Below are 26,384 nucleotides of genomic sequence, written 5' to 3' on the forward strand. Positions count from 1 at the left end.
TTCTCTATCTCCCCCTTCCCTCTAGATTTCTGTCTCTATCCAATAAATAAATAAAAATAATTTTTAAAAAAAGCCCAGGGCGAGGGAGATAGTAAACAAATAAACAAAAAAGTCAAGCAAGCAAACAAATAAGACCAATTGATGCCTGAGGTTCTGAGCTCTGCAGGTCAATCCCCCGGCACGACCATAAGCTAAAGCTGAACAATGCTCCGGCAAAAACAAACAAAAAAGCCCACATATACAGAGAAACTTGATCTAGGAAAGAGTGATCAGGATTAAGCGAAGGGGAAAAATGATGAGCTCTCATTACATAACTGCTCATCGCCTGGAGTGAACCCAATGGTTTTTGTTGACCCACTACTTTTCATTATTTATTATTTATTTATTTTACGAAGGCATTGTTTACCTCTTACGGTGATGCCAGAGACTGCACCTGGTTGGTATCTCCGGTCCAAAGCAGGATAGTCTGTTGCATAAAACACAGAGCTACCTCCCCGCCACCCCCCACCTGCCCACTTTTAAAAGCTGCCGGGAAACAAAGGCTTTGCTACAAAGGGTTTGCTACCGCTCAAATCTCATCGTCACTTCAGTTCCCGGAAAGTATACAGCTCCCTTATGTCCCCATTTTCTTAGGGCCGACCTGTCAGGCTTGAAAGAAGGCTTCTTTGGAGTTCCTTCCGGACAAGATATTATTTATTATGGGAATGTTTTGGTATGCAGAAACCGATCGCCTGTGCATTCCTACCACCCCCCCCGGAGGAATTTTTTTTTTTTTACACATTGCCCAACCCCTGGACACTGGGCTGTCGGGTAACTGCAGGCGCATATCCTTCCTCTTTAAGAATCAGGGTGCGCTTGGGCAGCTAGGCTGCTTATGGCCACTATTTCGAGAGTGACACCTCTGCGTCACAGAAATCATCGATGTGTCTGCCCGGGGACGCGCGGGAAGTCGGAGGAGTTGCAGACCGTCGGCGGGAGACAACCACAAACCCGAGGCGGAGAACAAACGCAAAGGCAGCGCAGCGCCTCCGCTCCGCACCCAGCGCGCGGCAGGCGGCCAGCGCGCCCCAGGCGGCCCCTCCTCCCGCGCGCGCGCACATCTCGCGCTTCCCCAAAGCTCCCCGGTCGCCACACGGCTTCTGCGCAGGCGGCAGGCGGGGAGGCCGGAAGCGGAAGTGGTTGGGGGGGGGAGTTGCGTGGGCACCTCGCTGACTAGTTGCCATGCGCGACTTGAAAGAGCCTGGATGTCGGCCCACAGCGACCCCGTGCGGGTGTGTGAAGCCCGCCCTGGAGACAGGTAAATGCTAAGGGGTTGGCGACTCGGCTCTCAGAAGTGACTTTAGCGCAAGATAGCCGACTTCGCTGCGGCTGCCACGGGAAAACGAGAGCGTTTCAGTTGATGTACGTCACTCACCTACCTCTTGCGGCGGCATTGGGTCACGTGTTGTGGAGACCACGTGATGTGCCCGAGTCGAGCGGGATGACATCATCGCTGGTATTGTTCTCGGAGTGACTGCCCTGCTCATGGGGAGCCTCTGCTGCGGGCACAGTGGGGTGTGTAGTTAGGAGCTAGTACATGTCAGGAAAGGTGTTCTGTGAGGTGAGGTAAATGGAAAGTTGGGAAGGACAGGGAATATTTTTAAACTGATCCTGGAAAGGTGCTTATGAAGTTATTTTTGCTTTCACCCCTTTATGTAGAATCAAGTATATTAGTTATTTTACTTTTTTTTTTTTTAAAAAAAGGTATTTATTTATGAAAAAGATAGGAGGAGAGAGAGAACGAGACATCACTCTGGCACATGTGCTGCCGGGGATCGAACTCAGGACCTCATGCTTGAGAGTCCAAAGCTTTATCGCTGCGCCACCTCCCGGACCACAGTTATTTTACTTTTGAAGTAACACTGCATTGTAACAATTTAGATGTGCATCATATCCTGCAGTGTAGTTTTCCATATATGGATGATATTTTTACGTATTTATATACATAGAGTATCAGTATATAAGCAGAGTTTCATGGGTGGATTATTCAATGCACATTTTTTACTTCTTATTTTAATCATTTTAGCTTCACACAATTATTTTCCCCCATGTAAAATGAAAAGTTTGAGCACCTACCCCCCTTGCAGGAAGTAGACTAGATAGTGAAAATAACAGCAGTGTTCTGGGAGGTGGCGCAGTGGATGGATGTTGCACCATTCCTTCTGCAGCATCGCATGTGCCTGAGTGATGTTCTGGGTCTTTCTCATTCTCTGTCTCTCATGTTAATAAACAAAATCTTTAAAAAAGAAAGTAGCAAATAGTACAAAAAATTTTCCTGTCTACATGAAGCTTACATTGAAGGGAAACTAGTGAACTGAGACTAACCTGCCTTCTACCCTGCATTTTATTTAGTAGCCTGGGTGTATTGTGTAACGCTTAACTAGTGTGTTTCAAATGTTCTTCTACGTTCAGTTTCGAGCATCTGTACTTGTGTGCCACCACTGTCTCTTTATTTTCTGCTTTGTAGTCATATGTCAGTTTTCAGCATATGTTATTATGTTTCTCATTTAACTTTTTTTTTTTTAATTTTTATTTATGAGAAAGATAGGAGGAGAGAGAAAGAACCAGACATCACTCTGACACATGTGCTGCCGGGAATCGAACTTGGGACCTCATGCTTGAGAGTCCAAAGCCTTATCACTGCGTCACCTCCCAGACCACCTCATTTAACTTTGTGCACATTATTCCCTTCATTTAAAATTCCCTCCAAAGGGAGGAACATATATCTAGCTTGTGGGCCGTATGTGTCCACAAAATCTTTTTGGTCTGGCCCAGACAAAGCAACCACAGGCAGGGCTTGAAATTCAAAAAATGATTTTTTAATATTTATTTATTTATTCCCTTTTGTTACCCTTGTTGTAGTTATTGTTGTTACTGATGTCGTCGTTGTTGGATAGGACAGAGAGAAATGGAGAGAGGAGGGGAAGACAGAAGGGGAGAGCAAGATAGACACCTGAAGACCTGCTTCACTGCTTGTGAAGCGAACCCCCTGCAGGTGGGGAGCTGGGGGCTCGAACCGGGATCCTTATGATGGTCCTTGGGCTTTGTGCCACCTGAGCTTAACCCACTGTGCTACTGTCCCACTCCTTAAAAAATGCTTATTTTAAGTTGATACTTTTGTATGGCCCTGTGACTGGTGTTATAAATATCCAGATGACCTGTGACAGAAAAAGGTTCCCCAACCCTGACCAAATAAACTTGTTAAATAGTAGCATAGAATTTGAATTGTGGTCATAGTAGGTCTAAAAATGCCCTTTCAGTCTTTTACCCATACTCTTTCCGCCATATCACCTGAAGGGGTAGAATAGTGTATGTGCCATGATGAGATTATTTGTATGTATTTGAATGTTACGACTCATAGTTAAGTAACTCGAATAGATTTTTAAAAATATTTATTTATTTATTTCCTTTTGTTGCCCTTGTTGTTGGATTGTTGTAATTACTATTGTTGTTATTGATGTCATTGTTGTTGGATAGGACAGAGAAATGGAGAGAGGAGGGGAAGACAGAGAGGGGGAGAGAAAGATAGACACCTGCAGACCTGCTTCACCACCTGTGAAGCGACTCCCCTGCAGGTGGGGAGCTGGGGACTGGAACTGGGATCCTTAAGCCGGTCCTTGCGCTTTGCGCCATGTGTGCTGAACCTGCTGCGCTACCACCCCACTCCCCGTCTAATAGATTGTAAAACAAGTCAGTGCTTTAAAGAGGATATGCTTTTTCTTTTTTTAGTTTATTTAATTTTATTTATTTATTTATTTATTTATTTATTTATTTATTTATGGGATAGAGACAGCCAGAAATTGACAGGGAAGGGAGTGACAGAGAGGGAGAGAGACAGAGGGACACCTGCAGCCCTGCTTCACCACTCACAAAGCTTTCCCCCTGAAGATGGGGACCTGGGGCTCGAACCCAGGTCCTTGCACATTGTAATACGTGTACTCAACCAGGTGCGCCACACCCTTCCCGACATGCTTTTCCTACATCTTTGACTTCTTATTTAATGTCTTCTTATCTAATTTTCTTCTGTAGGAAATCTTTTAACTGAACCAATTGGCTACTTGGAATCCTGTTTCTTGACCAAGAATGGCACTCCAAGGCAACCATCCATTTGTAGCCATTCACGGGCTTGTTTGAGAATTAGAAAGAGCATCTTTAATAATCCTGAACATTCCTTGATGGGCTTAGAACAGTTTTCTCACATTTGGTAAGTTGTTTTTATAATTGGAAGTGGTACTTTGTGCTAGAATTTGCCTCTGAGAAAAGTAATTCTTGTTAGATGATCTTAGAGTTTGCCATCCAGACCACCCTTTCTATTGTTTGAAATTCTTTTACTACATTACGACGGGTGACTGTTGACATGACTTGAATACCATCAGGGAAGTTCAGGATCCATGGACAGATGTCCCATTTGCAGAGATTCTAACTGTAATGAACAGCCTCTGAGCTGTAGACCTTCTCTGTCCTGCCTAGGGATCATTACTTGATCTTCTAGGCTAGAGATCACCAAGCTAGTATACCCACCACATCTGTCTGTTGCCTGGTTTTATAAATAACTTTGTGCTAACACAGATATGCCATTTGGTTTATTTATTTTTAATATTTTTTATTTAATTTTATTTATTTATTTACTTATTACCAGAATACTGCTAAGCTCTGGTTTATGGTGGTACAGAAGATTGAACTTGGGACTTTGGAGCCTCAGGCATGAGAGTCTTTTGCATAACTATTATGCTGTCTACCCCTGCCCTATTTGATTTACTTTGACAGACAATAATTGAAGGGGGAGGAGATAAACAGGGAGAGGGAAAGAGAGACACTTTCAACACTTCTGCTTCAACACTTCTGAAGCTTTTCCTCTGCAGGTGAAGACCAGGGGTTTGAATCTGTTTTCTTGCACATTGTGACACATATACTCTGCTAGTTGTGTCACCACTTGGCCCCTCTCTTTTGTTGATGTGTTGTCTGTGGCTGCCTGTAGGCTACAACAACACGATTAACTGAATAGTGATAAAAGAGACGGGTTGACCTGCAGTCCACAAAATGTCTGCTGTTTCACCCCTGTTGTAAACCTAAGAAAAATTAAGTCTACCTTTCATAGAAGAGAACATGTGGAAAGTCAAGTGTTGCCCCTTTAGGGCCTCACTAAGCTAATGTCACTGTCCTGCTGGGTTCTCTTTTCTGTCCATTTTTCCTCACCCCAACACAAGCAGTTTGAATTGATGTAATTTTCTTTTCTAAAAAAGTTTTTATTTATTTATTTATTTATTAATGAGAAAGAGAGGAGGGGAAGACAGAGAAGGGGAGAGAAAGATAGACACCTGCAGACCTGCTTCACTGCTTGTGAAGCGAATTCCCTGCAGGTGGGGAGCCGGGGGCTTGACCGGGATCCTTAAAGTCGGGTCCTTGTGCTTTGCACCACCTGCGCTTAACCCGCTGCACTACTGCCTGACTCCCCACTTGTATATTTTCATGAAGAGGATATCAGATGTGGAGATATATATGTATGTATATTTATGCTTGTTAGAAGGTGAATGTATTTTTGAATGTTTATGAAATATGAAATTGGCTTTTCCTCTACACCCTTGCTATTGATACGTTTTCAGTTTTCTAAAAAAATCGTATGCATTTATGATTGGCTAGAGTCAGAGAAATTGAGAAGGGAGTAGGAGATAGAGAGAGGGAAAGAGACAGAGAGACACCTGCAGCCCTGCTTCACCATTTGTAAAGCTTTCTCCCTGCAGGTGGGGGCCAGGGGCTTGAACCTGGGTCCTTGTGCATTGTAATCTGTGCGATTAATCAGGTGCACCGCCTGGCCCCTCTGCCAATTTTTTTTTTTTACACTTTTGTTTAGGAGGGCAAGTAGTATATTGTTTTCCAATTTAATTTCTAAATTCTTACTTCTTTTTATATGCTTGTTACCTGTCTATAATTCTGTTTGAATATTCAGTTCACCGTCTTCACTTAGTTTCCTACATTGAATTAATTGTCCTGTACTTTATGGTTTATAGGAATACTTAATATACCACAGATATAATCTATTGCCCAATATACACGTAGCAAAATTTTCTCCTGGAATAACATTTTGTATTATATAAATTTACTGAATTCAGGGGCTGGGTGATGGGACACCTGGTTGAGTGCACATAATACAGTGTAAAAGGACCAGGGTCCCCACCCATAGGGGGAAAGGTTTCTAAGGGTGAAGCAGTATTGCAGGTGTCTGTCTCCTTATTCCCCCCTCTCCTCCTCACAATTTCTCTCTGTATTTATCCAATAAATAAACAATCTATTTTTAAAAGCTGCCCATTTTAATTAAATATAAAAAATTGTTGAATTCAAGTTTGTTCTTATTTGTCTTGGCTTTTTACTTTTTTTGTTTTGTTTTGTTTTGTTTTATCAGACCACTGCTGCTCAGCTCTGGCTTTTGGTGGTGCTAGGGATTGAACCTAAGACCTCAGAGTCTCAGGCATGAGAGTCTTTTGCATTTTCATTATGTTATCTCCTTGGCTGCTCTTATGTCCTGTCTATTCCACTCCACTCCACTCCACTCCACTCCACTCCACTCCACTCCACTCCACTCCACTTATTTGGAGACAAAGAGAGATCGAGAGGGGAGGGGAAGAAAGAGAGGGAGAGAGAGACCTGCAGCCCTGATTCTTCACTTATGAAGGTTCCCCCCGCTACAGATGACCAGGGGCTTGAACCTGGGTAAGTGCACATGGTAACTTGTGCACTGAGCCAGGTGCGCCACCGCCCAGCCCTAAGCTGTGCCTTGTTTTTGAAGAGGTAGTCAGATTATCTAACATCTCTGCTCCTCAGCTTCGAATCCTAAGAATGAAGGTGAGGACTAAGGCGATGCCTTGTAGTGCAGCACCTGACTCACACATGTGAGACTCTCGGTTCAATCCTGTGAAGCCGTCAGGGCCATGAGGATCACCTCACGGATGATGGAGCAGCGCCTTATTGTCTCTGTCACTCTAAAAACGGAAATCGCTATTGGGCTGGGAGGAGGTGCACCTGGGTACGTACACATAGAACTGAGCCCAAAGACCCATGCAAGGGTCCCGGTTCGAGCCCCCGGCTCCCCACCTGCAGGGGGACACTTCCTAAGTGGCAAAGCAGGTCTGTAGGTGTCTGTCTTTCTCTCCTCTCTGCCCCCTCACCCCCAGCTTCTCTCTGTCTGTCCCATAAAAGGGAAGGAATGGCCTCCAGGAACAGTAAAGCCTTAGTGCCAGCACTGAGGCAAAAAGAAAAACTCCACCAGGGAGCTGGCTCAGAGGTAAAACATATGTGTGAGGCCCCTGGGTTGATTTCCCGTCCTACATACAAGAACCACAAACTGAAGGCTAAATGACACTTCCTAGGCTTGTTAGAGGGCTACACTGAGTGAGTATAAAAGTCTCTGGCGCACAGCAGGCCCTTAGTAAATACTGTGTGCTCATGCACTTGGCCATGCTTCTTGCATTCCTACTTTGTGCTCTTCATTATGTTAGGGGCAAAGGAAATATCTGTCTTTCTGTAGAAGTGGGAATGATAGTATGTTCCCCCTCCCCTCTGGTGACATTTTAATACCATAACATTTTTTTTCTATTAAAACTTATGAAATTTTTTTTTCCTTCTCAAATTGTGATGATGATATAATGTGTGCTTTTCCCCTTATTCTGTGGTCTGGCTTATTTTCACTAGGGTTTTGTTTGTTTTCCACAAAAATGGTCATTTGAGTTGCAAGGCAAAAGTGCAGCCCCCCAGGCTGAATGGCGCGAAGGTTGGAGTTTTTGCTACAAGGAGCCCTCATCGTCCCAGTGCGATAGGATTGACCCTAGCCAAGCTGGAAAAGGTGGAAGGTAATACATTTTATTTTACCTTTATTTACTTCCCTTCCCTTTTCCTCCTTCCTTTCTTTTTTACCTCTCTCAAAAGAATTCATAAAATCATTGTGACACTAACCACTGACAAGTACTCATGAGTACCAGTGATCTTTATCCCTGAGAACCACCAGACATTGAAGAAATGAGGCAGTTACAAGAATATTAGAGCTAGTGAGAGCTCACAAGGTAGGAAGCGTACTTTGCCATGCATTGTGCCCAAGTTTGAGCCCTGGCACCATATGAGAGGTGTCATAGCACCAGAGGAAGCTCCAGTGCTGTGGTGTCTTTCCCTCTCTCTGAATGAAAAAGTGATCTGGAGCAGTATATGAGCATTTACATGAGGCAAAGAAATTGATGACCAATTAAAAGAATGTTAACATTGAAACAGGTTGAAATACACTTGCTTAGAATGCTTGATTTGCTTATGTTACTGCATAAATCAAAAGACAAGAAATTATTTAAAAGTAACTTGAGACTTAATTGTCATTAATAACTAAATGTTCTCTGATTTCAGATGCAATCATGGACAATGATTCAAAAACAGTTGGGTACTTTAAAACGTAACACACAGTAGCTGGTTGTATGTGTGTAGGTGGTAAGCACAGAATGGCGTTGTGTCATTTTACCCCACTGGCATTGAGAAATGAACGTGTGATGTGACTAGCCAGCCATCAGCTGCAGAGTGAGGCAGAGGGTTTGGGACTGGACAGCTGTCAGACAGTGGAAGGTGACATTGAGGGGCTGGGTGGTGGCACATCTGATTGAGCGCAGGGGCCCAGATTCAAGCCCTCGATTCCCACCTGCAGGGTGTCAACAGTGCTGCAGGTGTCTTTCTCTCTCCCTCCCTCCCTATCAGCCCTTTCCCTCTCAATGTCTGGCTGTCTCTACCCAGTAAATAAGTAAAGATAAAAAATAAAATGCTACCTTGATTTTATTACAGGTTCATATGTATGGTAGTTACTAAGGCAGATATTTTGGGAAGTGCCACATTCTTGGCTGTCTCTGACCTACGAGGCACATTTGTTAAGAGAGGCGGGTAGGTTGGGAGTCAGGAGATTATTCCAGGTTCCAGGTTTGTTGTTTACAAAAGAGGTAGGATATACCCTCTCTGGGATTCTATGGGACTTTTTTTTTTTTGAGGGTTTATTATTTTTTTAAAATATTTATTTATTCCTTTTGTTACCCTTTTTTGTTGTAGTTATTGTTGTTGTTATTGATGTTGTTGTTGGATAGGACAGAGAGAAATGGAGACGGGGGAGAGAAAGATAGACACCTGCGGACTTGCTTCACCGCCTGTGAAGCGACTCCCCTGCAGGTGGGGATCCAGGGGCTGGAACCAGGATCCTTATACTGGTCCTTGTGCTTTGCGCCACCTGTGCTTAACCCACTGTGCTACCGCCTGGCTCCCTGTTTGTTTATTTTTGTATCTAGAGTTATTGCTGGGGCTCGGTGTCTGCACTATAAATCCACTGCTCCTGGCAGCCATCTTTTTTTCCCCATTGTTACTGTTGCTGTTATTGTTGGATAGGACAGAGAGAAATGTAGAGAGGAGGGGAAGACAGAGGGGGAGATAAAGACAGACACCTGCAGACCTGCTTCATCGCTTGTAAAGCAACCCCCCTGTAGGTGGGGAGCCGGGGGCTCAAACTGGGATCCTTGTGGTGGTCTTTGCAAGTGCACTACTGCCTAGCCCATTTATTTATTTATTTATTTTTAGGACTTTTTATTTATTTACGAGAAAGATAGGAGAAAGAGAAAGAACTAGATATCACTCTGGTACATGTGCTGCCAGGGATTGAATTCAGGACCTCATGCTTGAGAGTCTAATGCTTTATCTGCTGCACCACCCCCGGACCACTTGAGGATTTACTTTTTAATAATATATTTATTTTAGGGGCTGGGTGGTGGCGCACCGGGTTGAGCAACATGTTAGAGTGCGAAAGGACCCAGGTTTGAGTCCCTGGCCCCCACCTGCAGGGGGAAAACTTTGCGAGTGGTGAAGCAGGGCTGCAGGTGTCTCTCTGTCTCTCTCCTCCTACCCTCTTGATTTCTGGCTGTTTCTATCCAATAAATAAAGATAATTTAAAAAATGCTTTTAAATAATAATATATTTATTTTAATGTGAGAGATATTGAGATGGTGGGGGTAGACAACATAATGGTTATTCAAAGACACTCATGCCTGAGGCTCTGAGGCCCCAAGTTCTATTCCCCATACCACCATAAGCTGGAGATGATCAGTGCTCTGGTAAAAAAAAAAGGGGGGGAGGTAGATAGCATAATGGTTATGCAAACAGACCCATATACCTGAGGCTTCAAAGTCCCAGATTCAATCCCCCACACCACCATAAGCCAGAGCTCTGGTTGAGAGAGAGAGAGAGAGGAAGAAAGAGAAATATGGAAAGAGGGACACACACATGAGAGTGTGTTGTCACCTTTGGCTGATGGTGGTACTCAGGATTGAACCTGACACCACAGAGCCTCAGGTGAGAAAGTCATTTACATAACCATTACGCTGCTCCCAGCTCTTCTTGGAAGATTTATTTTATTTTATTTATTCCCTTTGTTGCCCTTGTTGTTTTATTGTTGTAGTTATTATTGTTGTTGTCATTGTTGGATAGGACAGAGAGAAATGGAGAGAGGAGGGGAAGACAGAGAGGAGGAGAGAAAGATAGACACCTGCAGACCTGCTTCACCGCCTGTGAAGCGACTCCCCTGCAGGTGGGGAGCCGGGGTTCGAACCGGGATCCTTATGCGGGTCCTTGTGCTTTGTGCCACCTGCGCTTAACCTGCTGTGCTACAGCCCGACTCCCTTCTTGGAAGATTTTATGAGACAAAACTTTCAGAGCACTTTTTAGGCTCTTGAGTGCTTAGTACATGGGAGAACTTATTTTACTTGTCCTTTCCCGGAACTTGAATCCCACTGCTGGTTTGGAATCAACTAGACTTTGGGTAGGTTTTTCCAGAAAAAAGACCTGTAGCTGATCCAACTGGGGCTTTATCAATTTGTGCGGCTCTGTAACTTGGGAAGCAGTGTTGGAACATTTTATGCTCATTTGTACAACCCACACATATTCTCTGAGCACTGATTGTGTGCCAGGCATTGTTCTAGGTGCTGGGGATATAGTGGCAAACAAATCAGTTAAAAATTCCTTCCTCGTAGAAGAACTTACACTTCTATTTATTTATTTTTATTATCTTTATTTATTTATTGGATAGAAGCAGCCAGAAATCTAGAGGAGTGGGGGGATAGAGAGGGAGAGAGACAGACAGACACCTGTAGCCCTGCTTTCCCCCTTCAGGTGAGGACTGGGTGCTTGAACCTGGATCCTTGCACATTGTAACATGTACACTCAACCAGGTGCACCACCGCCTTACCCCAGAGCTTAACCATTCTAATGGGGAAGAATCAGAAGGGCAAAAGGCAAACATAGTAACACTAAGACATAAATGTGTTTTGTGGTAACTGTTAGCATTTGTGTAGTGCTTTACAATCACAGGACTTTGATAGGGTAGAATTCCTTTTTTTGTTGTTGGAGATAGTGGGAGAGAGAAACAGAGATACCTGAAGCATGGTTTTGTCTCTCAAGAATTCCCTCCCACCACCTCACCGCCTGCAGGGAGGGATCAAGGGCTAGAACCCATGTCCATGTGCGAAGAAATATGTGTGCTTTATCACATGTGCCACCACCCACCCCTAGAGATTCCTGTTATGGGTAAGGACACTAAGGCTCTTTGATGCTACAGGATTTGTCTAAGTAGCATCTGGCCAGGTGACTGGAGAACTCCAATCTCCTTCTTACTATGGTGCAGTGCTTTTTTTTTTTTTTTTTTTTTTTCCCTTTCTGTAGACTAAATTATTGGATGTAATCTATTGCTTGGGAAGTCCAAATCATCTTTCCTAAATTCCAGACTCACTCAAAGCAAACCTGTCTTAGAGATTAGAGCCCTGGGGCTAAGTGGGGTCTCACTCAGCTGAGCGTAGGCTACCATATGCTAACACCCAGGTTCAAGCCCCCAGCCCCTACCTGCTGCAGGGGGAGCTTCACAAGTGCAAAGCTATTACAGGTAACATTCCTTCTCTGTCTCTCACCTGCTATAAAAAGATTATGAAAAGGGCAGAACATTGTTGGGGGGAGGGAATGACTGCCAGGAATGGTGGAGCGGTGCAGGCACTCGAGGTAACTAGTGAGAGAGAAATTAGAGCCCTTCACTAGTCACATTTCTGCACATGGAGACAGCATTGAATATGAGCAGATGCAGTTTTTATTGTAACTTGGTTGATTTCCTGAGGATCAAGTTAGTAGACTGTGCACCAATATTTTAGAATGTCCTTAATATTGTATAATGATGACTTAGGTTCTGTTAAGATATTTGTACCTTGATAGGGTATGATAATGGGCAGGGAGGCATTAACTTTTTTTTTTTTTTTTGCCTCCAGGGTTATCATAGGTGTTCAGTGCCAGCACTGTGAATTCACTGCTCCTGGAGGCCATTTTTCCCTTTTGTTGCCATTGTTGTGGTTGTTATTATTATTGTTGTTATAGCTGCTGTTGTTGTTGGATAGGACAGAGAGAAATGGAGAGAGGAGGGGAAGACAGAGAGGAGGAAAGAAGGATAGACACCTGCAGACCTGCCTCACTGCTTGTAAAGCGACTCCCTTACAGGTGGGGAGCTGGGGGCTCGAACCAGGATCCTTACACCAGTCCTTGTGCTTTGCACCATGTGCGCTTAACCCACTGCGCTAACGCCTGACTCCCCTTTTTTTTTTTTTTTTGAAGATAATTTTTTAAAAGATTGTATTTATTTATTAATGAGGAAGATAGGAGGAGAGAAAGAAAGAACCGGACATGACTCTGGTACGTGTGCTGTCAGGGATTGAATTTAGGACCTCATGCTTGAGAGTCTTGTCCACTGTGCCATTTCCTGGGCCACTTTTCTTTCTTTTCTGATAGAGACAGAGAAGGAAAGGGGAAAGAGTAGGGAGAGGGTGGGAGACAGAGACACCTGCAGCACTGATCAGTTGCTTATAAAGCTCCCCTGCAGGTGGGGGCCAGGGGCTTCAGGCGCTTCTAGCCTGTACCCTCACATAGATGACACGTGCGTGCTGCTGGATGCTTCGCCACTGGGTCCCTGCATTATTTGTTTGCTTGTTTGTTTTAAGAAATGAGAGAACAGATAACACAGTGCCACTCCGCCAACTGCCCGTTACCCATGCTGCTTCCATGTGGAGCTGGGACTGAAACTCAGGGTCTCGTGCACGTTTAGGCGCACGCTTGGCGCCCTCTCCTGGTCTGTTTTGTAACCGGGTTCTCTTCATTCGCAGGATTTTGTTTGTGTTTTACCAGTGCTTACTGCTGCTGCTCAGTGCCTGCGTGACTCCATCACTGTTTCCTGGCAACTCATTATTATTCGAAAAATTTTATTATTTTTTTATTGTTGTAGTTATTATTGTTGTTATTAATATTGTCGTTGTTAGATAGCACAGAGAGAAATGAAGAGAGGCAGGGAAGACAGAGAGGGAGTGAGAAAGACAGACACCTGCAGACCTGCTTCACCACTTGTGAAGCGACTCCCCTGCAGGTGGGGAGCCGGGGGCTCAAACTGGGATCCTTAGACCGGTCCTTGTGCCTCGTGCCACGTGCACTTAACCCGCTGCACTACTGCCTGACTCCCTCTATTTTATTACTTTAGAGAGAGAGTGTGAGATAGAGTACAGAGACACAAAGAGAAAGACACACCCACAGCATAGCTCCATGGCTTGTGAAACTTCTGTCCTGCAGGTGGGGTCTGAAGGCTTAAGCCTAGGTTCTCAGACATGGTTATGTGTATACTCTTCCTGGTGTGCCACTGCCTAGTCCCTTTAACTCTGTTACTTATGTATTTTTTTAATATATTTTTTGCAGCCAGGGAGGTGGTGTAGTGGATGAAGTATTGGACCTCAAACATGAAGTCCTGCATCGCATTTGCCAGAGTGATGCTCTGGTTCTCTCTTCCTCTCTTTCTCATAAATACACAGATAGATAGATAGATTGATAGATAGATAGGTAGATAGATAGATCTTTAAAGGTCGCTAGTTTTGTTTGTTTGTTTGTTTTTTTACCGGGGTACTGTACAGCTTTGGCTTATAGGTGGCATGGGGGATTAAACCTGGGTCCTCGAAGCCACAAGCATGAGAGTCTTATTTGCATAACCATTATGCTGTCTCCCCCACCCAGGTAGCTAGTTTTTAAAAAAAATATATTTTATTATCTTTATTTATTTATTGGCTAGAGACAGTCATAAATTGAGAGAGAAGGGAGGGATAGAGAGGGTGAGAGACAGAGAGACACCTGCAGCCCTGCTTCACTCCTTGTGAAGCTTTCCCCCTGCAGGTGGGGACTAGGGGCTTGAACCTGCGTCCTCTGCACATTGTAGCGTGTGCGCTCAACCAGGTGCGCTACCACCTGGCCCCATTTTTTTTTTTTTAAAGAGTTATTTAATTCTTTAATGGAGTGGGTGTGAGGAAGGGAGAGAAAAAGAGAGAGGGAGAGAGAGAGAAAGAGAGAGAGCCTCAGAACATCACTCTGGCACATGTGCCTGGCCTCGACCTCAGGGACCTCGTGCTTGGGAGTCTAGTGCTTTATCCGCTGTGTCACCTCATGGGCCAATTTTTAACCTGTTTTTATGGAGGTAATATTGGTTGGCATTTATATGTATGTTTCAGGAGTCCTTTTTTACAGCTTTTCAAAAGCTAAGTTGTCATTATGTGCTTACCACCAAAGTCATGAAATTTCTCCACCACCGTCTATTGGACCCTCTCACAATTTGTGCCCCTTTGTCATTTCCCTCTGTCAGTCTCTGTTCTGTGGTCCACATCTAAGAAAACAACACACGTGCATTATCTGTATAAACACTGTGCTTCTGTGGACCAGTAGTGTGGGCACAACATAGTCACCAGGGTTTCCCCAGGCTGCAATTGAGACATCAGCTCAGACAAGTTCTTATCTGGAGACTTGACTGTGAAAAAACTGGCACAGTTACACTGCTGTTGGGGGAACTGACTTCCTTGTATATGTGGGACTGAGGGCCCCAGCTTTTAACTGTTTGGCACTTGCCAGCCGCCCTCGGCTCCTAGAGACTCTGCAGGGCCTGACGCTCACCCACAGTTCTCAGTCTCCTGGCTTTCCGTGTGCGGCTTCCGTGTGCGGCTGCTTGTCTCCTGGCTTTCCGTGTGCGGCTTCCGTGTGCGGCTGCTTGTCTCCTGGCTTTCCGTGTGCGGCTGCTCGAGTCAGTCTTCCAGCAAGCACAGAAATCTTAAGTAATGCAGTTACTAGAGCGCTATCAAGTCACACTCAAGAGAAGATTATACAAGAGTGCACACACCAGGAAGTGGGCATCAAGGAGTCATCTTAGAGACTACTTACATAGTGTGCGCCCTCATGGGTTCCAGAGAGATGCATTGAGGACACTAACATGTTTGCAAGAGAGTTGGAAGCCCCAGTGCTGCAAAGCTGAGTCAGATGCACTCAGTATTCAAGGGCTCACTGGCTCTCTAGGGAAAGACTAAGCAGGTCATTGCCTAGCTAAGTAAAAAGGGCTCTAGTAAAAGTCTGTACACTGGCCCCTCTGTGGAACTCATTAGAAAAAAGATTTATGCGGGTTAAGTGCATGTGGCGCGAAGCGCAAGGACTGGCTTAAGGATCCCGGCTTGAGCCCCTGACTCCCCACCTGCAGGTGGTGAAGCAGGTCTGCAGGTGTCTGTCTTTCTCTCCCCCTCTCTGTCTTCCCCTCCTCTCTCCATTTCTCTCTGTCCTATGCAACAATGACGACATCAACACATCAATAATAACAATAATAACTACAACAAAAAACAAGGGCAACAAAAGAGAAAATAAATAAATATTAAAAAAAAAAAGAAAAAAGATTTATATCTGGAACAGCCAGAAAGGCGGGGGCCAGGTGGTAGTGCACCTGGTTGAGTGCACCTGTTAAAATGTGCAAGGACCCAGGTTCGAGCCCCCTGTCCCCACCTGCAGGGGGAAAGCTTTGCCAGTGGTGAAGCAGTGCTGCAGGTGTCTCTCTTCATCTCTGTCTTCCCCTTCCCTCTCTATTTCTGACTGTCTCTGTCCAGTAAATAAAGGTAATTAAAAGAAAAGAAAATCCAGAAAGTCTTCGTGAAAAATAGTATGGTATTATGACTTTGCAGGGCAAATAGTAGCTTGACAAAGCAGAAGGAGGATGGTTCCAGGTAGAAAGAAAAGTGCATGTCGTGACCAGCTAGAGAGAGCCCGGGGTGTCAGGGTGAATGTGGTGAGGCACAGTAGACAGTATTGTTTCTTGGATTCCTTGCATGGTTCTCCACTGTTATTATTTCTAAGAGGGTGTTTTTCACATCATAGGTGGAGCTGTGTACCTTTCTGGAATTGACATGATTCATGGCACTCCCATTCTAGACATAAAGCCCTACATAGCTGATTACGACTCGCCACAAAATTTGACTGACCCTCTAGGAGACTTTAGTTCACAGAACAACGAGCGCAGTCCAAAAGCCGACTCTCAGCCTGATGGCAAGACTGAGAGCTGTGACCTGCCACAGCTCTCCAGGGGGAATGAGCCACAGCCACACGCTAACACCGAGGAGAAGAAGCTGAACTGCCTTGAAGACAGACCTTCAGGGGAAAACAACAAGAAGCACGACAACACAGCGAAAGTCCGGCGAAACTCACCAAAGTGCAGGGAAATGGCAGCCGACTTGAGTTCAGAACCAAGAAATGATCAAAGCTCAAGTGCAGCAGAAGAGAAAATCAACCCAGACCACCTGGGGAAGGGCATTTCAGAGAAAGGTACAGCTAGAAGGCTAAGGAGTGGGAAAGAAGCTAACAGCCCACCAGAAAACAGTGTGGAGATGCAGCTGGAGGGGCCTCACTGCCTTCCTAGCATGGCTGACGCAGCCCAGTGCAGTGTGGTTCCCAGGTGGGTGACAGAAGCTCCTGTGGCCTCCTTACAAGTCCGATTCACTCCTCACGCAGAGATGGACCTTGGGCAGCTCAGTCCTCAAGGCAAACCAGGTACTTCACATTTCTGAAGAGAGTTAGCCAACCTTGGCAACTCTGGGGGTAGTTATATGGAGTGTTTATCAGCATGTTTGGTTGTGAAGGAATGTGGGAATACGAAATAGTGTTTGTGCGCAGTGAGTCCCGGGCACTGAGTCAGTAGCGTTTGCTGTGAATAGCTGCTGTCTCACGAGGTGGTCCGTGGCTGAGCGCCTCGGGCCTGCCTGCTACTTTAGTTTGGGAGCTTCCAGGCTGATTTCAGAAGCTAAAGGGTGCTTGCTCTGTATCTACATAGACTAGGGTTTTTCCTTAGAGCATCCGACTAGAGAAAGGTCTCTTCTTTTGCCTTACCAAGTGGCTGATGGCTCAGCCTCTGGCACAGAGCTCTCTAAGAGCCCTGGAGCAAGAGGGAAAGAGACTCTTTCCCAGGAGTCATCCCCACCCAGGCCCAGAACTAAAGACGTGCACTGTGCACCTCCCTGTTGAAGAAATGCCACCTGCCCCTTACACAGAGCCTGTTTGACATAGGTCTAAGGGTGGGCTCAGTAGTTACCGTTAAAAAGCAGCCAGATTGCAAGATGTCAGGTGTTACCTGTTATTTGAGGGCTGTGAGTTGTGTTCTTTCATAAGATTTTATTTTTAAATGAATAGTTTGATTTTTTTTTTTTTTTTTACACTGGTCTCTTAACAAGTTTCATTTATTTGTTTGCCTCCAGGGTCATCACTGGGCTCGGTGCCTGCACTACCAACCACACTCCTGGAGGCCATTTTTCCCATTTTGTTACGCTTGTTGCTGCCCTGGTTGTTGTTGTTATTGTTGTCATTGCTGTTGTTGTTGGATAGGACAGAGAGAAACTGAGAGAGGAGAGGAAGACCGAGAGGATGAGAAGAAGATAGACACTTGCAGGAGTCGGGCGGTAGCTCAGCGGGTTAAGCACACATGGTGCAAAGCGCAAGGACCAGCTTAAGGATCCCGGTTTGAGCCCCCGGCTCCCCACCTGCAGGGGAGTCATTTCACAGGCGGTGAAGCAGGTCTGCAGGTGTCTGTCTTTCTCTCCCTCTCTCTGTCTTCCCCTCCTCTCTCCATTTCTCTCTGTCCTATCCAACAATAACAACAGTAATAACTACAACAATAAAACAACAAGGACAACAAATAAATAAATACTTTTTTAAAAAAAATAGACACTGGCAGACTTGCTTCACTGCTTGTGAAGCGACTTTCCTGTAGGTGGGGCGCCAGGGACTTGAACTAGGATCCTTACGCAGGTCCTTGCAATTTGCACTATGTGGGCTTACTCTGCTGTGCTACCACCCGGCCCCGTTTACTTCACAAGTTTTAATTATGAAAGTGGTTCCATCATAGTGTACAGTTGATGGGAGGAGGATGGTTGGTTGTAAAAGGACTCTGCGGTGGAATAGGGCAGTGCTGGCTGCCAAAAAGACACTTTGTGCTGACACTTGTCCCTCATCTTGTAGTTATCGTTGAAAGCTTTCTACTTTGGAAAGTTCCATGTTTTTTCAGATTACAGAGCTGGTATCTGAGGTGTTGCATACAGTATGCCTCATTTATAAGGGAAAGGGGCTAAAAATGGACATTGCAAAGTAGAACTGTAAAAGAGGGGCTGATGGGGGCTGGGTGGTGGCACACTTGGATGAGTGAATATATTACTGTGTGCAAGGAGCCAGATTCAAGCCCCTGGTCCATCTGTGGTGTGTGCGTGAGTGAGTGTGTGTGTGTGTGTGTGTGTGTGTGTGTGTTGGGGGTCGGGGAGCTTCATGAGAGGTGAAACAAGTCTGCAGGCCAGGTGTCTCTCCCTCTGTATCACTCCCTTCCCTCTCACTTTCTTTCTATCCCATCAAATTAGAAAATCATATATATATATATATATATATATATATATATATATATATATATATATATATTTTAACCAGAGCACTGCTCAGCTCTGGCTTACGGTGGTGGCGGGGGGTTTGAAGCTGGGACTCTGGAGCCTCAGGCAGGAGAGTCTCTTTGCATAGCCATTATGCTATTTACCCTCCGCCCATAAATATTTTTTAATGGAATGATTTTCAAAAATGAGAGCCAGTATAGAAACAAACATATGTAGGAAAACTCAGAGTTCAGAATGACACAGATTTGGGAGAGGCTAGGGCTGGAATAGAAGTCTTGGCCAAGTGCTATGGGCAGGTGAGAGCTAGAAGGGCTCTGATTTGGGGAGTGGGGAGGAGTTATGGGTCTGTGGCTCTGGTTCTCTCAGGTCCTCGTCACTGTCCATGACTGGCACGTGGGGGTCCAGCCCTCTTTTGTGTGCGTGCATGGCTTTCTGAGAACACTGAACCCACATACATTCTCCATTCCGAGACTAACATGATAGGGAGGGGCTGGGTGGTAGTGCACCTTGTTGAGCACACACGCCACATTGTGTGAGGACCTTGGTTCAAGCCCCTCATCCCCCCATTTACAGGGGGATGGCTGTTACATGAGCAGTGATGCAGGGCTGCAGGTGTCTCTCTTCTCTGTCCCTCTTTTTTTTTTTTTTTAACTGTTGCAGTTATTATTGCTGTCGTCGTCGTTGAATAGGACAGAGAGAAAATCGAGAGAGGAGGGGAAGACGGAGAGGGAGAGAGAAAGAGAGACGCCTGCAGACCTGCTTCACTGCTTGTGAAACGACTCCCCTGCAGGTGGGGAGCCGGGGGCTCGAACCTAGATCTTTACACTGAGCTTTACACCACGTGCACTTAACCCGTTGCACTACTGCCCGACTCCCTCTTTTCTGTCGCTCTTTACCTGACCCCTTCCCTCCTAATTTCTGTCTCTATTCAGTAAATAAATGAACAATGTATGTAAAAAAAAAAAAGAAAAATGATAGAGAACTACAAGTCAAGGTTGCATTAGAATCTATATTGCAAATTGGAGAATGTTATTAGACGAAGGGAAAACACTGTGATTTTTGTTTTGTTTTGTTTTGTTCAGCAGATGTTATCAGGTTAATCTGATGACAAGAAACTCGCCTTCAAGGTGAGTTTCTGTACTGGCTCAATAGATCCCCAACCCCATTCAGGAAACCGACCAAACTCCACACTGAAGTCCAGTGTAAGGAAACTTGACCTGCATGACTCTGAGTGCTAAGCTCTGTTCTTCTCCTTGCAGATGCCAGTCAGGCCTCATTTAGATATTTTCAATCAGCCAAGGAAGCCAGGCGTGCCATTGAGGCTGTGCTGTCCGCCGACCCTCGGTCTGTGTATCGCCGGAAACTCTGCCAGGACCGCCTTTACTACTTCAGTGTAGACATGGCACATGTCACTTGCTGGTTTGGTGACGACTTTGCAGAGGTTCTAAGGATCAAGCCAGCACCCGAGCCTGTTCAGATGACTGACCCCACAGAGTCCTTGGTGTCTCTGGGATCATAAGGAACATCGATCATCTCTTTAAGAACCTGGTTGACTTGGGTTGTGCCTATCACATGTCCTGGGTGGGTGCATTATGTGCAACTTGGCGAGCCCACTGCTCTGATTAATCTGGGTTGTTCAAAATGTCTATTTGGAAAAACAAAGATTTTAGTAAACTTCACTGGGAGAGACTAAATTGAGACATTGCCAAATGCTTTTGACCTGTTTATGCTGAGGGAGCCAAAGGTGCTGCTGTCTCAGTAATTCCTGAAAGAAACTGATTCTTCTTGGGTCTTGATAAAATCGGGCAGATATCCTTTCTAGGGAGGACTTTCAAGTTAAGGGGGCACGTCTAACAGTTCTTATTGCTTTTCCTGTTTGGGAATACATGACGTCTGCATTTTATTCTAAATCAAACTGAGTCACTAAATTTTAGGAAACTAACAAAATCAAAAACAAGTGGCCATCAAGATCTATAGAGATTAAACCTCTGTCTCAGAGACTTTGACACACACACACACACACGTATAGATGTACACATAGTTAATGCTGATTCCAAAATGAACTCTGAGATTTCTTTGGATACTTTCATGTCAGAATTAAAAAAAAATAAAAAGTCGCCCTTCAAGAGAGACAGGAGATAGCACACTCAGTAGAGTGCATGCCTTCCTGTGAGTTTGAGCCCCAAAACCACATGGTAGCAACATGGTTGGCACCAAGGGAATTCCACGAATGCAGTCTCTTCTCTATCTCTTTGTCTCTTTTGTCTTGCAAAGAATAGAAAATTGGGTCAGGGAGGCTGTGAAGTATTATTAAGCAAGCATGAGGCTTTAAATTCATTCCCTGGCTAGGGAGAAAGGAAGGAAGGAGAGAGGGAAGGTAGGTGACCGTCAAGCACAAGAAAGTGCCAGTTATGGCTTTATTTCTTTATTTTTTTACACGGGTTTATTTCTTACTATTATTATTATTATTTTAATATTTATTTCCTTTTGTTGCCCTTGTTTTATTGTTGTTTTATTGTTGTTGTTATTGATGTCGTCGTTGTTGGATAGGACAGAGAGAAATGGAGAGAGGAGGGGAAGACAGAGAGGGGGAGAGAAAGACAGACACCTGCAGACCTGCTTCACCACCTGTGAAGCGGCTTCCCTGCACGTGGAGAGCCAGGGGCTTGAACCGGGATCCTTACGATGGTCCTTGTGCTTTGCGCCACCTGCACTTAACCCGCTGCGCAACCACCCGGCTCCCTCTTCCTCTGATTATTTACTGAGCACGCACTGCAGTAGATTTGGTTTTGGTGATGAAATGTATGAGACGCAGTTCCTTTTCTTTCTCCCTTTTTTCCTCCCTCCCTCCCCTCTTCTTTCTTTCTTTTAGATTTGTTAGTTGGAAAGAGAACCAGAGCATCACATCTGGTACACGTGACGGACGCCAGTGATTGAATCTAGAACCTCAAGCTCTTAGGTCCAGCACTAGCAACAGCACCGCCTCCTAGGTCTCCAAGATGCAGCTCTTGTTGCAGGTCATAGCGGAGGAAGTAAGACATGCGTAAACCATTGTATTGCTCAGAGTTAAATATAGCCATTAAGTCCGCACATGGCTCCTGTGGAGAATCATGTAGGAGGCAGCTGTAAGAAAGTATTGCCTATAGGTGATTGTAATGATGAGATTCCAGATAACTGAAGATTTATGACACCTGTCAACAAGACACGGGCTTTCCTAATTGCAGGTGTAAATCTTAAGGGCTGATTGATCATGGTTTTTTAATGAGCCCTGCTGCTTGTAGGTACTTGCATAGCTATTTGTGACTGATGACACTACACCCTTGAAACAAGCAGGGTTGTCTTGAGGGCAACTGAGAACCTCTTGGGTTCCTTCCCTTGCTAAAAGCTTTTTGTGAGCTAATTGTTGAATCACAGGGGGTTATAGAAATTGTGTGGAGACCCCGTCTTTTACCTAGCTTTAGTGGTAATGTCTTACATAAGTAGAGTATAGTATTACAACTAGGGAGTTGGTATGGGTACAGTCTGCCCTTGCCTTTAGTTTTGATGTGCTTTTTTTTAATTTTTGCCTCCAGGGTTATCACTGGGGCTTGGTGCCTGTACCACATATCCATTGCTCTTGGAGGCCATTTTTTTCCCATTTTGTTGCCCTTGTTTATCATTGTTATTATTATTTTTTAATTGTTCAAAGACATCTATAATCAGAGAATTGCAAGTAAAGACAACAGCTTCATACTATACATAAGAAATGACAGAAGGGAGTCGGGCGGTAGCACAACGGGTTAAGTGCATGTAGCACAAAGCGCAGGGACCGGCGTAAGGATCCAGGTTCAAGCCCCCCGGCTCCCCACCTGCAGGGAAGTCGCTTCACAGGTAGTGAAGCAGGTCAGCAGGTGTCTATCTTTCTCTCCCCTCCTCTGTCTTCCCCTCCTCTCTCCATTTCTTTCTGTCCTATCCAACAATGACGACATCAATAATAACTACAACAATAAAACAACAAGGACAACAAAAGGGAATAAATAAATAAATAAATAAATATAACAAAAAAAATTAACCTTTGCTTTTTGGTGCCTGTAGGGGGAGCCCTTGATAGCCAATTCTTCTCACTCATTTGATTCAAAACCTGTTCAAGTTGTCCAAGTGATTTCGGTTTTTGACCCACCTGCTCCAACTCTCCTTTCTGCGAGAACCCCTTTGACAAGAATGCCCGTGTGTGTCAGTGATATGTGAATGAGGTTACGTAGAGGAGTGCAGCTTACTACTTTTTAAAATTGTAGCTTGGTTTAAGGGATGAGATGGATTACTCGAGCATATGGAGTCTGTGTGCAACCATGTAGACGGACACATTAGCCAAACCCGGGCATGTGTGTACACGATGCGTTCACATTGTTTATGCTTGTGGCCTTTTCCTCGGAGAGAAGGAAATGGAGGTGAGAGCATTGATCAACCTCTTGTTGATAGTTCCCCCTTCCCACCCCTTTTTTTCCTCCGTGTAGAAGGTGAAAAACGGGGAGACACCAGCACCACCCCACTGTCAGTGGCATTCCCCCTTTGTGTGGTGCTTCTGTGTGGTGGCTGGGGACTCAAACCCCAGGCCCTCACACATGGTGAAGTGTGTGCTCTACCAGTTGAGCTATTTCCCAGCTCTTGGTACTTTCCCTCCCTGCCTCCCTCCCTCACTTTCCTCAGTTTCTCCTCCTCTTTCTAAAAATTTACCAGAGCACTGCTCAGCTCTGAGTTGTGATAGTATGGAGGACTGAATTTGGAACTTCAGAGCCTCAGGAGTAAAAGTCTTTTTATTTTGTTTTACCAGAGCACCGTTCAACTCTGGTATTACTGAGGATTGAACCTGAGACTTTCTGTGCCTCAGGTATGAAAGCCATTTTGCATAACCATTATGCTATCTCCCTAGCCCCCCTCCCCCAAATAAAATTTTTTTCATAGCCCTTATACTGTCTCCCCCACCCTCCTGGTAGTTTTGTTTTTCTGGCACAGTTCTGAAGGAAGTAAATGAGGAGTCCATAGTAAAGAGTCCTGCCTTGGTCACTGAACTTTTATTGTGTCTTTAGCACTCAGCTATGTGCTTTCCATATAGTGATCAGAGGTTAAATTATGTGCTCAATTTTTTTTTATCAGCTTTGGTGTATGAGGGTGGGCGGATTGAACCTCAGGCATGAGAGTCTCCGCATAACCACTGTGCTATCTACCTCTCCCCTCCCCCAACCCTGTGCTCAAATTCACACAGCTGGTCAGTCACACACTGAGGACTTCAACTCCCCAGTTGGATCCCACCACCTGCCCCAGTGTGACTGTAGGTGCCAGAACCCCATGCTGGCTCCTTAGAGGATCAGCCTCTCCATTTGCTGACACACAGGCCACTTAGCATAGTGACATTCAGGGAATTCAGTTGTTCAGTGAGCAACAGGGCGAGCTAAGGGCAGAAGCAGAAATACCCACTGCCGCCTCCTCTGCTGGGATCAGGGGGAGATAGGAGAGGACAGAGTTTGGCCTCAGACTCCTCTAGTGCTGCTGTTTATGTGCACTGAGCTGCCGTGTGACCTTAAGATCATTCTCACACCTACCTCCACCCCACAAAACAAAAACAGCTTCAAAGAAATATATAATCAGGGGCCAGGGGGTTGAGCAGTGGGTTAAGTGCACATGGCACAAAGAGCAAAGACAGGTGTAAGGATCCCGGTTCAAGCCCCTGGCTTCCAACCTGCAGGGGGGTCGCTTCACCAATGGTGAAGCAGGTCTGCAGGTGTCTATTTTTCTTTCCCCCTCTCTGTCTTTCCCTCAGCAACAACAACAATAACAAGGGGAACAAAATGGGAAAAAATAGCCTACAGGAGCAGTGGTCTGATAGTGCAGGCACCGAGCCCCAGCAATAACCCTGGAGGCAAATATATAATCAAGTTTGTTTTATTTTTCCTGTTGTCATTAAAAACAAGACTCTCAACCTAGTTAAGTTACCGAGTGACTCTCAGTTGTCTCCAGTTTACTTTCTGCCCCTGGAGAGAACCTTCCCAGGCTCCAGCACATGCAGTCAGGACTCACAGTTCTGGCCAATTTATGTGACTGAATAGCAAGCAGAAGAAAAGGCTTTCAAATGCCCATTAGGGCAAAGACTCAATGATACATGCTTTGTTTTTCCTTAGAAGGGGCCACTTACAAGTTCATACCACACAAACCAAATCAGAGGCAGTGTTAATAATCACAGTGCTTTTGCTGTGCTGACAAAAATGGTAGAACTGGATGTAATAAAATGTTACCAACACCTGCCTTATAGATAACTTGAGAATCCTACTCATATTCTTCACTAATTCTTCATGCAGTTTTTGACACTGAGTAGCATCAATTCATTTCCATGCTGTTTAGTTATAATGCCGATGAGAAAAAAAAATTCTGGCCAGATTTTGAACATTAGACCTAATGCCACTATAAGCCATAGTTTCTAAGAACCTATCAGTGGTGTAAAATAAAGACTTGCTTTGTATACATCACTTTTTTATTCAGTGCTTCACAGTTTTTATTTTTAAAAGTCCACTTACTACACACTGAAGAATTGTCAGCTAGTTTTTCGTATTTGTATGGACATGGTGGTTGACAAAGTATTTTAAAACATTCTATTATTTCTGTTTATTAACATATGTGTTAGTTTTGCTTCTGGGAGGAAGCCAGGGCTTACCTGCACAAGGAAGCTAGTCTATCAGCCAGTCTTGGCCTCCATTTGGGTTTTTGTTTTATAGACTAAGAACTAAGGTTGGTCTTTACAGCTCATTCTTAAAGTCATATGTATTTTTGTATTTAAAAATGTTGTTGGGGGTTAATGGCTTATGGTATAGTCTTTAACAATAGGCACAATCTCTCATCTTCCCTTGATTGGTGTCTAGGAGACACAACAGGATTAAAATCATATTTAATAGCTTTCAAATGTAAGACATTTAGATGGGAGGAGAGGAACCAAAAGTAAAATATGCTGGTAAAACTGTAATAAAAATATCTTTTTATTTACTACATATGAGAGATTTGTGCATGAGGTGGAGAGTAAGAAAAAGAAGGAGGGAGGGAGGGGAGGAGAGAGGGAGGGAGAGAGAGAGAGAGAGAGAAGCGAGAACAGTTCTCCAGCAGATGCAGTGCTGGGAATTGAACTGGGAACCTCGGGCATGAAAATCCAGTGCTCAGTTGCGCTGTATTCTCAGCCACAGTCTTCACATTTTGAAAGGATTGTATTAAAAATAAACACCCCAGAGAAGGACAAAAACAAAAAATTGTGACTTAAGCTGAAACTGTGAGTCTCTGGCCACTTGCAGAATACTAGACCACTAGTTTTGTCTCTTTTTAAATCGTCTTTATTTTATTTATTGCATAGTAACAGCCAGAAATCAAGAGGAAAGGGGGTGATAGGATGAGAGAGAGAGAGAGAGGAAGAGAGAGAGTCCTGCAGCCCTGCTTCACCACTCGCAAAGCTTTCCCCCTGCAGGTGGGGACCAGAGGCTCGAACCCGGGTCCTTGCACATTGCGACATGCGCGCTCAACCAGGTGCACCACCAC

General features: G+C 44.8%; 1 protein-coding gene across 5 annotated transcripts; it reads left to right on the top strand.

Annotated features, from left to right (window-relative positions):
* The first annotated feature begins 777 nt into the window (after window positions 1-777).
* On the top strand, window positions 778-25,333 carry TRMO (tRNA methyltransferase O). Of its 5 annotated transcripts, XM_060199121.1 has the most exons (6): window positions 778-1,297; window positions 4,069-4,243; window positions 7,726-7,883; window positions 16,288-16,956; window positions 19,919-19,960; window positions 20,093-20,212. In XM_060199121.1, the coding sequence occupies exons 1-5, from the start codon at window positions 1,222-1,224 to the stop codon at window positions 19,936-19,938; spliced, it is 1,098 nt and encodes a 365-aa protein (XP_060055104.1). In that variant the 5' UTR covers window positions 778-1,221; the 3' UTR covers window positions 19,939-19,960; window positions 20,093-20,212. The 5 variants fall into 5 exon arrangements, with proteins under 5 accessions (XP_060055104.1, XP_016044804.1, XP_060055106.1 ...); XM_016189318.2 differs by lacking the exon at window positions 19,919-19,960 and having other exon boundaries at window positions 818-1,297; window positions 20,093-25,333; XM_060199120.1 differs by lacking the exons at window positions 778-1,297; window positions 19,919-19,960 and adding an exon at window positions 1,318-1,495 and having other exon boundaries at window positions 20,093-25,333.
* Window positions 25,334-26,384: the final 1,051 nt, after the last annotated feature.

This window comes from Erinaceus europaeus, chromosome 10 (genome assembly GCF_950295315.1).
Source record: "Erinaceus europaeus chromosome 10, mEriEur2.1, whole genome shotgun sequence".
Lineage (NCBI taxonomy): Eukaryota > Metazoa > Chordata > Mammalia > Eulipotyphla > Erinaceidae > Erinaceus > Erinaceus europaeus.